The 13474-nt window shown below is 36.1% G+C and overlaps 1 protein-coding gene across 1 annotated transcript in view; it reads left to right on the top strand.

The window, feature by feature from the left end:
- Positions 1-13474, top strand: part of ROR1 (ROR family WNT receptor 1) — a 163928-nt gene that overhangs the window by 141895 nt on the left and 8559 nt on the right. Inside the window, exons 5-7 of the mRNA XM_088153570.1 lie at positions 11263-11390; positions 12079-12396; positions 13117-13362. Coding sequence (XP_088009696.1) covers positions 11263-11390; positions 12079-12396; positions 13117-13362 — 692 coding nt within the window. The remainder of the gene's footprint in view (positions 1-11262; positions 11391-12078; positions 12397-13116; positions 13363-13474) is intronic.

The following is a 13474-nucleotide window of genomic DNA, read 5'->3' as shown; positions in this document are numbered from 1 at the left end:
TTCTGGTGCCAAAGATCATAGAAATCATAGAAAGTGGGCTACTCAGGAGTAATAACCCATTTCCTAATAAACTACCAGTCCCTTAGAATGTTTCCACATATTCCATGCAATCCAACATTCCACTGCCTTCCTGCTGTTTGAGACTCTATATAGACCGGGCAGCAGATCTTTGAATCAGGGTTGGGTTTTTTAAATCATGGACATGCTTCTGGTCATATCTAGGAAAGCCAAATTAATTCTAACAGTGTAACCGCACTGGAAGTGGTTAGAGCAGAGTTTCTCAACCTTGGCAACTTTCAGATGGGTGGACTTCAAGTTGAAGTCCATCCATCTGAAAGCTGCCAAGGTTGAAAAACCCTGGGTTAGAGTGTAAAACAAATGTTATTAATGGAATTAAATTAAAGGGAAAATAGATGTTAGTTACCTCTTCACTACTTCTGTTTGCCAAGAGCGGTGAGGGGCCACAACTTTGAGTGGAAGGGGTTCGGACTTTTGCCTTCTGATCTACTGGAAGACTGAAGGAGGCTCTCTGGTGACATCATGTTGTGATGTCACCTAAAGGGGTGGAACTAATTTTTGGTGAGTTTTTTTTTTTTTTGGTAATGTATGAAGAAAAGCCATTCCCATTTCTACCATTAATCTGCTCTAAATTAGTGGGAAGATGGCTAAATTTCAGTAGCCTGATTTTGGGGCTATTCAAAATGCTACCTTTGGTTTCATGACCTTAGATGTATTGAGTTTCCCATTCTTGCCATATTGCAGCCCTAAAAAACAATGAATACCCCCTTTGTTTATTAATGAATAACCAAACTGAATGGTTAGATAAAAATCTTTTTAAAATGTGTTCTGCAGCAGTGAATTGTTTTTAATTGTAAAGCATTTAACTTAAAAGGGGAGGGTTATATGAATGAGATAAGTAGGTAAAGGGTTCCCCCCCCACTAACATGTACAGTGGATAAACTTAAATGCAGCTTCCCTCCTCTTCAGCATTTGCTAATGTAAGTAGCTAAGAAATTAGAAACTGGGAAAACCCAGATTCAAGTCACCACTCAGTCATGGAGCTCACTGCTCAATCTTGGCCAGTTACTTTCTTAAGCCCAACCTACCTCACAGCATTGTTGTGTGGATAAAATTAAAGGAGAAGCCCATCAAGCTGCCTTGAACTTTCAGAGAAAAGGCATGATACAAATGGCATGAAGACATTATTAATAAGTAAATGTAATGGTATATTTTCAGGTATTGAAGTAGACTGCCAATTGGAACCTAGCATATACTAAGAGATTATCTTTTGCTTTCTTCCTCCAGTGCAAATAGAACTCTGCTAAACATTGCTCATCACGGTCAAAGGTGGTAACATCCAAAACTAGAGTTCCAAAATAATTCCATTGACTTTGCCACTAGTAAGGCATACATCAGACATCTTTTAGTTGGGCAGATGGGCAAATTTAGTAATAATAATGAAGGCACTGTCACAAAAGTGAACTTTTTTCCCATTCTTGCCATATTGCAGCCCTAAAAAACAATGAATCTAATAAATAGATAAACCGCACAAGTGAAGATGTGGGTTTCTTCACTTGTGCGGTTTATCTATTTATTAGATTCATATTCCTCCTTTTCTCTAGGACCTCAGTTTGACTTACAAAGAGATCTTCATTTTATCCCCATAACAATAAACCTGTGACGTAGGGTGGGCAGTAAGAGAGTGATTAGCCCAATGTCACGTAGTGAGTTTCCATGGCTCATTTTTGTCTTTTGGGAGGGGAGGGTTGTTTTTATTTTGTTTTTGCTTTGGGGGCTGAGGGGAGGTGTAAGAACATATGCCTATGTGTAAGGAGTGAGATAAATCAGGGAAGATCTCACAGGTTGTCTTTATGCTATTTCACAGTTCTGCTCAGTTCAGAAACCCTTTTAAAAATTGCATATGCTACATAGATCAATTCTAAGAATGATATATACTCCATTCAAAGAACACAGTTTTTATATTCTTAAGTAATCTTATAACAAATGGAGTTGAAAAATTTATAGATAGAAGTGGTTTGGTAGAAAATATGGAACATGAATAAGAGAAAATGGAAGAGAAGTGGGCAGTAACCCACATAGGGTTAGAATTTTGTAAGAAAAGGTACATTTACATCCATAAAAATAATATCTTAATTGTAAAATAAATTACACATTGTTTCACATTAATAAAATATATGAAACTTCAAGATAAAGAAATCATGAAGTATCATTAAAATATAACTTCTCTGAGAACTAGATAGTCATTAAGATAAGTGAATATTTTTCTTTAGTATTCTCTGACAGTAATTCCAAAGTATTTAATGGTACCTACTTTCATTTTTAGAGAAGCAAGTTAACTTCTGGACTTCATGATCTATAGTTTTCAATGAGATAAAAAGTAATTGAGTAGCATGAGCACATTGTAAATATTTTCTGTTCATAAAGAGAACTTAGACAGTTCAGAAATAATGACAACAACAGGAAGCATGTATCTTTAAGCTGTTTTTTCTCCTTAAGCTAAGCCAATTAAGTTGGAATTTCTCAAAACTTCTCGCTGCTCTGTAAGAGAAGATATATTAGGAAGATTCTGCAGAATGGAGGAGAATCTCTTACAAAAAAAACATTTTGAGAAATAGAGCATTTCCATTAGAACATTTTGGAAGAGTTTATAGCTCTGTCTTTGACTCTATTATATTGTATTGTTTTAAATACTAGTATTTACATTGCGTCAAGTTTTTTCTTGTTTTTTTTTCTCCTTACTATGAACTTGCAAAGTTATAGTTTTGCAAGCTTTCATTTTATAATTTAATGTGCCCAACTGTAAAAGTACAAATGTATAATACGTGAGATCTGACAAATACAAACTTTTTCATTATTGTGGATATGAGTGTACCTTTTGCTTCTGTGAGTTAGAGCTTATAGAAAATTAAGTGCTTATATACCACTGTAGGAAATATAGTGCTTAGGAACTGGGAAGATTGCTAACCCCTGCAGTGGCAACTACCTGGCTGTCTGGTCACTTAGGAGGAGCATATGTCCCCATGAGATTTGTTGATGTTCTACAGCTATATGGCCACAATAAAAGATGTACAGTATTGAAAAGGGGTGTGCTGCCGCATGCACTGAAATATTAAAGCAAGCACGTTCTCCAAGACAGTTGGAAGAGTGGTCGTCTGCACATGTGTGTAAGCACAGCTGTTTTATTTCAGTGGCAATCCTAGTCAAAGTGTTGGTGCATGCACACCAATGCACAGACAGTTTGGGAAAGCCTTTGTAGCAGCCATGTATTTTGAAAGGTTTTCGAGGACATGCTTTGCAGAGTATCCCTTTTGTATGCTATGTATAGCCCATCTAGACATTATGAACACCACTGGACTGTTTTCTATTTTTTGCCTTTGCAGATCCTAAAACTATTTTGCCAATGAACATCAACACTAATTATTGATTTTTTACAGTTGTGTGCTAAGTAAAAGACAACTTGGTATTCATAATTTTAATTACATTTTGTTTACTGATGTATTATTCTTGCCAATTCAGTCAGTCTGTTTTTAGCATGTTTAAAAATTTGTAATACCATATCACCAGCAGTAATACTCATTTAAATATATAGTCATAACCTTGTATTTTTTAAAAAGGCATGACAATCCTGATGCTGATAAATTATAATGTACCTTTTAAAAAAATTAAATGGTTGATTCATTGTAAGGTCTACTAATTGGATGTTCAGATCAGAAAAGTAGTGCACAGGCTCCTTTTGATAGAAGCAGAAGAAAATGTAACAGGATAAAAGTATGTTTACTTATAGAGGCTTGGTTGCCATGGGTAACCTGCCTTTGTTTATAAAATACAGGATAATTTGACTTTTCTTAAAAATAAAAAAAAGTATATAAGGTTACTGTTAAAATAAAACATCCTGTCGCTTTGTTAAAATCTAAGTGAAAACAATTGTATATTTCAAGTTCCACCTTAACCAAATGAGAAATATGAGCCTGCACATTTACAAGGAAGGTATCCAGAACCAGCCAGTTGGAGACAAGGTTGGAATGTCAGATTCCCAAAGCATCTGCTCCACAGTGCAGATGGCTTTAAGAAAAAGAGGAAGTCTGAGAGAACCATGGTCTGCCTTTTGGAGGCAGTCCACAGATGAAGTGTATCAGATTTTGGACACAATGATATCCCTTCTTTCAAAGAAGTCAATATTCCCTCTGTTCACCATGTGCACCTTCCCGTTATTTTGAATCAGAGATGGAATCCATTTCTGCTATTAAGTTTCTTACAAAAAGAGAGAGAGAGAAGGATGGTCAAGAGAAGATTCTTTTCAGACAGGACAAAATACCCTAGATCACCACTGGACAGGCCATGTGTCCTTCACTCGTACTTCAGATGGTGCAAACTGATTTGGCTGATTTGGACTCGGATAGCACTACTGTTTAGAACAATGTAGAAAAATTCTTCCTTCTGCTGTAGCAAGCTAAATATTAGTATTTCTTTAATAGTATTGCAGAATATATTGGCACTTAATAATGATAGGTTCTGTGGAGTCCTTGGGGTTCTCTGAGCTTGGTTGTTTTCTTGCAGACGTTACGTTACCCAGCTAGGTAGCATCTTCAGTGCACAGTGTTACCTAGTCAGGTAACGAAACATCTGCAAGAAAACAACGAAGCTCAGAGAACCCCAAGGACTCTCCAATCCTGAGCTATGTACATTCTCTTCTGTTAGTAATGATAGGATCTCATTGCCTGTATGATGAAAAATATGTGCAAACTATATTTTTAACAAGAGCATGCACATATTTAAATTACACAATAGGTAAACACTCAAGTTGGGGCAGTAATTAGCAGCAAGCATACTATAAATTCAGCTAGATTGTTATTTTAGGTAAGTAGTCAGGGTTGGTGTTGGGCACATGCCAGGAGCCATCATTAAAAAAAATCCTCCAAATCAAGACTGAATGTCACCCTTCTTGAATATAGCATTTACATATACACAAGTCTCTATTACCTACTCAGTGAGTGCTGGACAAAGATCAGGAATCATTACTACCAATACCAAGGCATGGTGATGGGGCAGAAATTAATTTAGTTGGCATTTGAATGCAGTCACATCCAATTTCACCGTTTCAAATTAATCTATGAATCAAAATTCAGTTATCGTTTAAAATTAGCACCAATCTGAATTTTGCAAAGCGTCTGCCAATTAAAAGTATATTAAAGAAATCTATAAAAATATACATATTCGTGATAATAATGAACAAAAATATTGGGAAAGTGGGTAAGAAACTTTGTATTAGACAAAATTGCTAATAAAAATCATGTTTCAACAGTTTCATATCAAAATAAATATACATTTTATGAAGAACTTTGAAAAAAAATAGATTTCAAGTTTTATGAGCTGAATCTGACAGATTTGCAGAAATGAGAAACTGATAGAAATCAAAATTGATATAATTTGCTGACCCCTTCTGAAGTGTTTTCTTTCTGGGCCTTTCAAGTTGATGGCATTTATGAAAAGAACAAGAAGACGGTAGAGGAAGAGCAGGGGGAGAACACAACAGCCATTGTCAGGTATTGGAGGCATCTGGAGCAAGCGACGGTTTGTGTGAAATAGTATGATAATACAAAATTGCGTATTGTGATGTCACAATGCGAGCTCTGCCTATTTCATACTTCCATGCAATGTTGTGAGACACATTCAAAAGGAACAAAGCTTGTATTATGAGGTACATTTAATTTGTCCCCCCATTGCTCCCCCTTTGCCAAGTAGCCACAGAGGGAGACTCTTCCAGCAGCAATTTAGAAGAGAGGTTGTGATAACGCTTGCTGTTACAGCCTCCCTTTGTGTCCACAGTGCTGCCTGGTGGGCCTGGAAGGAGAGCTTTATAACTCCTCCAGCAATGAGAAGGTGCTGGCATGGTAGGAATTAGGAACTCTTCATCTTTTAATCTTAGAGGGCAGTGACAACAAGGAGGAGGCCATAGAGCAGCAGGAGCTATCAAGTGGGAAGAAGATTGTAGCAGCGGTGTTGCTCCCCTTCTTCATAACCAGTGGCAGGTGTGTGTGTCTCTATGTATACTTTGGACATTTGGCTAAGTATGTTCAACATAAATCCAGATTACAGAATTGAACACTTATTGTTTGCAGCTTGGTAATTTCCTTGGCTGATAACAGCCATGGACATTCTTGTAGGCTATAGCAGAATGCTACAAATGGTAACAGGTTACATTCTTAACTGGCATCATCTGCACGTTCTTTCTAGGCCCAATTTTAGATTATGACTTTTTAAATCATGTGTTGCGGCTGAACATATTTTTACCAGGAAAATATACTCCATATAGTCCTGCATGCTCTCTACATGGATGTATAAATAAAATCTAGAGGTCATCTAGGAAGGTTAAGTTCCCTAATGGTGTGACAGTTTTCAGAGTGAGATTTACCAAGCTACTTCTAGCTTTTAAGTACTATATTAATAAATACTCTTTTGGGGCTATGTATTTCAAAGGGCATTATTATATGAATTACTAAGTCCTAACTATGTTGGAATTTTTAATTGTGGTGTTTACAAATGGTCTTAGTTTTGTTTTTTGTTTTAAGTAGTTGATTACTGCAGTTACAATAAGTAATTAGATTGTTTTGTAACTTTTTTGGTATGTTTATAGTGTTACGTATTTGTATATTCAAGCCTGAGAGCTGGCATGGTGTAATGACTAATGTACTGGACTAGGAGCTTCAGGGAAAGCCAAGTTCTAGTCTTCCGCTAGACATAGAAGCCAGTTAGGTGACCTTGGGCCAGTCATACCTTTCAGCCCCAAAATAACATCAGCTCTGAGACAAGCCGCCCACAGGCACTTCAGGTGAGATGGACGGCCATATAAATTTGACAAATAAATAAAAAAATGAATAAGTCGGCTGAAGAACAAGCCCCTTGTTGCATTATGCATTGATAGCTTCATTGTACAAACTAGGTAAGCACAGTGCAAACAAGCTGACCTGGCAACTAAGGAAATAAACACTAAAAAGTGTGTATATATGTGTGTTAGTGCTTGTTAGAAATTTGGTACACTTTGTATATTGAAATATTCAGGATAAGTTATCTGTATTATTAATCACCTGGAGTGCCCATGGATAGAAAGGCTATTTATGCTGAGTTTATCTAGTTAATGCTGTAATTTTCTGGCAATATTAACACAAATTAAAGTAGGGGAAGAGAATAGTAGGCTAAAACTTAGATGTAAAGAATTTCTCTCTGAATAAGGATTTTATAGAATCTAAGCAGGTACATTTGGATTTAGCACAATGTTCTAAAGATTACCCCAAGTAAAAGGAATCTGTTTTCTACCTCATAAGCTAAAACATGTGCAAGGGTCATGTTGTTCTAAAGTATGGTAATAATGCCGACTTACAGAGAAGAATATACAAATGCAGCATTTCTCTAGAGAATAGCTACTTCCCTGCTCCAATATGTAAGACAACTAGATTTTGCATGTGTAAAAATAGAAGAATATTTTACTAAAGATGACCTCTGGTAGGTTGGGCCTACGTTATTTATGTCAACAAAACTAAAACTAAACCATGAAAGGATGTCCATCTGGGTGGTCAACAAAGTTAACACTTGTCTGAAAAGTTTTTGCATTTCATTGTTGTTAATGAAATTCATTTTAAAAAGGTATTGAATGTCAACTAAAAGGAATCTAGTAGAATAGTTTAAAAATAACCTAAGGGCTAAAACATTGCTTGATTCCAGGAAGGAAGTTCTGTGCTCTCATGTTTCAGTTTAATTGGGACTTCCTGGGCTGACAACTGACTGGGAGCATCCAGTATTACCGGATAAGTAATACCAAATCCAGCTGCATTGTAAGAATCTGTCACTCTAAAATCAATTGATACTCAGAGCTGGTATCATTTCTTACTGCTATCAGCAACAATGGGGAGAGTATCGTAGATCTTAGATAGCAAGTGGTAAACTGGTCAGCTTAGGTGAGAAGAGCAAAGGAGCAGAAAAATGTTAGTTTGTAAAGAAGAAGCAAAAATTGATATACTGGGGCAAGGTAACTTAGATTCTACATTTTGAATAAATTATGCAAATTCCAAAAATGCAATAAATACTTACTTTTGCATAGTTCTTGCTCAGTCAGCCAAAGAGCTCTTTGTAACTACGGTTGTCCAGTTTAGCGTTGTGTTTCAGAGATTTCCCCTGTTGCTGCCCCAAATGCTTTCAACATTATCTGGACCAGCTATCTGGAAATTTTTAGGTTCACTTTCTTGCCCATATGGTGGTTTCAGCTTTCTGTGCTTCATTTTGTTTTCTTTTTAACGAAAGCTGAGATTCTCTGAAAATCCATTTCTGCACCAGATGCCAAATTCCAAGTACAAATGAAGCAGCCATGGACATGTAAGATGGAGTTTTTAATATGGTTCACTAAAATAGCCGCAGCTGAGCATCTTATTTGTCTGATCTTTGAGTTATGTATATTTCTTTATCTTAAGTTTGAAGGGCTTTGCCATCCTCCAGGAAAAACTAAAATAGGTCTGTCAAACAAAATGTAAGTTCTAGGAGTTTCCTGTCTTTTTCATAACTGTGAGCATATGAGGTGCAGTTCGTACTGAAAAATTATGTAAGAAAGTTGCCAGGAAAGATCCAAGCAGTATTACCAGTGCTGTTTCATAAGTAGTCACAGCTGCTGTTGATCCGACAGTTTTTTTTCTTTGTCTTCCGTGCAGCAGTAGGTTTCTTGAAAGGGAGTAATTTTTACAGCTGGGCAATGCTTTGGATTCAGTTCCATAAAAGTAAGTGCTTTCCAGCATGTATGTAGTGCTTGTCCACAGCTCTTTAAAACAACTTCATCCTTTCCTTGGATCACCTGGCAGCAGCAGAGAGCAGCTACTCAATGCTGTGAAAGGATGTGACAGTTTTAAAGACTTGCAGACAAGTGCTAGTACAGACTCTGGCAAGAACATCTGTCTTGGGGGATTCAAAAAGGTTAGATGCTGGCCATGGCTGCACAACCTCTTTTTATGTATGTTGCATATCTGATGCATGAAAATGAGCAATGCTTTGATCACATAGTCGCAGCCACCATCTTGAATTTTTGGAAACTCCTGAATTGTGAAAAACTTTTTTTAGATACCATTGGGCAGGAAGTTGGACTAGAGAAGCTGCAGGTTTATGATCTTTTGACTTAGTTCCATGCTGATAATAGATTATCTAATCAAAGGGATTAGGATCTAGCATGCTGACTGGGGAATTCTGGGAGTTGAAGTCCACACATCTTAAGAGTTGCCAAGGCTGAGAAACACTGCTCTGAGTTATCACAAGTTCAGATTGTGTTATGTTTGTAAGACAGTTAGTGTTAAGTGCTTTTAAGTACCAACCAGTCTCTAAGACAACTTTCCCTCTCCGCATTCCAAAAGGAAACATAAGCTAGAATTTTTTTAGCAAAAGCTTTTTTAATTTTTTCTCTATATAGCTGAACTACATTGCATGCTACAGAGAGTTTGTCAAGTATATGAAAATAAATTATTCTCTTCTAATATGTGTCACTGTGTTATCCTCTACATGGTAGTAAAAAAAATCTATTTCAATGTGCAAAAAGTAAGGTATCTCATTTTAAAAAAAGAAATACTCTTTTCTACTGTGTCATCCCCCACCCTTTATGACAAATATTGTAAATGCACCACATTTACCATGGAATATTTGTTCATTAATATTTTGAAAAGCTTAGTGGTTTCTTATCAGCAGTATTTTCTTTTAATTGGATAGATATTTCCAAACAGTAAGAAAGATTGTGACTCAGTTGACCCAATCTGTCTTGAAGGGCCTGATGGTCAGGATGCTGGAGACATTGATATCAATGAGATTTCAATGTAACTAGCTTTCCTGTCTTGGGGATTCAGTTTCCAGGTGAAAGTTTAATAGTTATATAATTACTATTAATACAACATAATTGTATTATTGTATTTAATAATATTATTGTATTAATACAATAGTACAATTCCATGTAATGGAATTCTCCCAAGGCTAAGTTATTATGGTCATAATAAAGTAGTAGTATTGTTATTCCCAAGACCAAAAGTTTAAAACATTGAATGGATAACTTAGAAATGACAATGTGTGCATCTTAATGATTTATTAGGAAAAAATAAACAGGATTTTATTTCTTAGCCAGTATATCAGCCCCTATAAATACAACCGTGATCTATTACTGGAGAAAACCAAATGCATTTTTGGTCCATGTACGGATCTGGATGCCGCCCTCACCAATTTATGGTATTGCATTGGCAGTAGGAGAACCATTACTCCTACTGCTGGGTAATAAAAATGACACAGCACTGATTAATAGACCTTGGATTGAGTTAGTGCTGGTCTCTCTGCTTTGTATGTAAAAAGGGGGGAAACTTAACTTTTCATCATTGGCAAGTGGATATGCATACAAAGTTCCGAGTTTAAGGCTCCTTTATAGATCTACCACATAAGCCAAAGAGTTAAATGCATAATCCATTGTCACTTAAAGCAACTGTAGCTCATTCCAGCTTTAAATATCAGTTTTTATTTACATTGCATAAGTCCTACCCTACTGTAAAAGCTTCACTATTGCTTTTTTCATTGCGAAACAGCATTGAGTAAGATAAAATAAAGCTTAGAAGCGTTAAGTAGAGATGCTGTAAACCTTTCCTACAACTTTTCCATTGCAACCTAGCTCAACTCAGCTATCTGTCATGGCTGTCACAACATTGGGAGAACATTGGGAGAGAAGATGGAATTTCTTAACTTGATTTAGTATCTAAAAAAGATCAGCTGGACAGCATGGAATATGGTGACATTGAAGGAGGCATCATAAAGTTAATATTTTTGTACAGTCACTGTGTATAAGCATATCAATACTCATGAGCTTTTTGAGACGAGACCGTTTTCAGCTAAGTACAGCAATTCTGAGTAGTTTTGAGCTGAGGAAAATATTAACATTTGGCAATTTGGAATGTTTTCCATTTAATGTGGGTTGATATTTTGTGAACAATAGTAGAAATAATAATACTGTTTTTGTTATGATCCTTCGAGTCAAACTTGACTCCTGGTGACATGGACAGATCCATGAATTCTTTGGGCAACATTTTCAGAAGTGGTTTGCCATTATCTCCTTCCTAGGACTGAGAGAGGCTGGCCTGACCCATGTTTCCTCACCCCTAGTCCAGCACCTTTAACCACCACACTAAAGTGGTTCTTTAGCAATACAGTCCTATATTATATATTATGCCTGCTTGATTTTAGGGATGAATATGAAGAGGATGGATTTTGTCAACCGTACCGGGGAATTGCATGTGCACGATTTATTGGAAATCGAACCATTTATATGGAATCTCTGCATATGCAAGGAGAAATAGAAAATCAAATTACAGGTAAGTAAAAATTTTGCTTTCTCTTATTCTCAGTTTGTCATCATCCTTCTTGTTATAATCTACAGTTCTGGATTTCAAATACTTTATGTACTGTATGTTAATTTTACATTCAACGGAATATATTCTTAGCCCTTACTGAAGATACATTTAGAAGAAAAAGTATATTATTCATTTTGAAAAGCTGCAATGAAAATGAAACTTTAAAAAAGATAGTAAAAAAGCAATCCCGCATATTATTTTAGTTGTATTAGCTTTTCTAGTGCGTATGTTGAAAAATATAGTGCCTTTATCATTATTTTATTCTGATTTCAACCAGGTTTTTTAGACTATACAATTGATTAAATTCTTAATCTTATTTACTTGTGGATCTCCAATTGTATAAGCTAGTTTTCTTTGAAAGCAAGACTACACACCTACGGAGTAATATATATTGGGGCCTATGTGGTGCTCAACCACTCTTTGATTAAGGCAGCCCAATCCAATCAATGAAAAAAAAAAGCAGATGCAATATAAACTGCATTTAGCATAGCATTCCTTGGATACTAAAAAGGCGTAGATTTTTTTTTAAATGCTATACTCTCCAAAAACCACTTCCTATTGTGTATTTATTTGGAAGTAGTTGTTGGTAGCAAATTTTATACTAGATTATACGCACTGCCTCAACTGATTTGGTGTTTGTATATTGCAGCTGCCTTCACAATGATTGGAACTTCCAGTCATTTATCGGATAAATGTTCACAGTTTGCTATTCCATCTCTGTGCCATTATGCTTTCCCATATTGCGATGAGACTTCTTCAGTTGCGAAACCACGAGATCTGTGCCGTGATGAGTGTGAGATTCTGGAAAATGTTCTTTGCCAAACTGAATACATATTTGCAAGATCCAATCCTATGATTTTGATGAGGTTAAAGCTGCCTAATTGTGAAGATCTTCCACAGCCTGATAGCCCTGAGGCTATAAACTGTATCCGCATTGGCATCCCTATGGCAGATCCAATCAATAAAAGTAAGTGGCAGTTATGGATATGATACTTTGTATATGGAATATCCCTAAAACTCAAGAAGAATCAAGGGCACAGTTGGTAGAGTCAGAGTCTGAATATGTCAGACAGTATCTTTCACCAAACAGATTTAGTTTGTCAGGGATATTGTTAGAAGAAGTCTTTTCAATATTTTAAATCAGCAATTATTCTTACATTTTTCTATTCCATTTAATGTCTGAACATGCTTTGTTCATTAAAATATCCTCTAGCAAGTCTGTTGAAATAAATGCTAATAATTAATACCATAATTAGTTATTATACTCCAGTTACTATGCAGTATGGCAGTCATAAGTTATATTACCAGCTTTGATGTTGAGTGAAGTTCATGTTAGATCACAGATAGGTTAAATGAAAATAATGTCAAATGGCTTTATTTCTAAAATAGCTTAACAAATATTAAGTCTCGTCATTTATCCTGCCAAGATCAGGCATTCGTTTCAGGATTTTGAGGAAGCTTTGGGTTCTTTTGCTTATTTCTTAAAACCATTTTGAGAAGTGTGTAACTTTTAAAAGAGTATTACTACATCTCTGAAAGTAAGAATCTGAATTAGATTTCAAGTCATAAACAAGAAAAAAGAAAAGAAACTCATCCTGAGAAAACATTTAATACTCTTGTACCGCCTGTCATCTGTATGCATGGTGTTCTTTTAATTCATCACAGAAAAGTGATCTTTCTATTACAGATCACAAGTGTTTCAACAGCACAGGAGTGGACTATCGAGGGACTATAAGCGTAACCAAATCTGGGCGACAGTGCCAGCCGTGGAACTCACAGTATCCCCACACCCACACGTTCACTGCTGTCAGGTACCCAGAACTGAATGGAGGCCATTCCTACTGCCGAAACCCGGGCAATCAGAAAGAGGCACCATGGTGCTTCACCTTAGATGAAAATTTCAAGTCAGAGCTTTGTGACATCCCAGTCTGTGGTAAATATAATGAACTCTTTTTTGAAAATGAAATAAGATTATTTGTTGTGTTTTGCAGTCCAAGAGCCAAACTATATGGCACATTCATCTCATGTTTATATAAGCTGACTTG

This window comes from Python bivittatus, unplaced genomic scaffold (assembly GCF_059951505.1).
Source record: "Python bivittatus isolate LINGU-HERP-01145 unplaced genomic scaffold, Pbiv_v1 ctg000700_np1212, whole genome shotgun sequence".
NCBI lineage: Eukaryota > Metazoa > Chordata > Lepidosauria > Squamata > Pythonidae > Python > Python bivittatus.
This window is presented reverse-complemented; position numbering and strand designations above follow the sequence as displayed.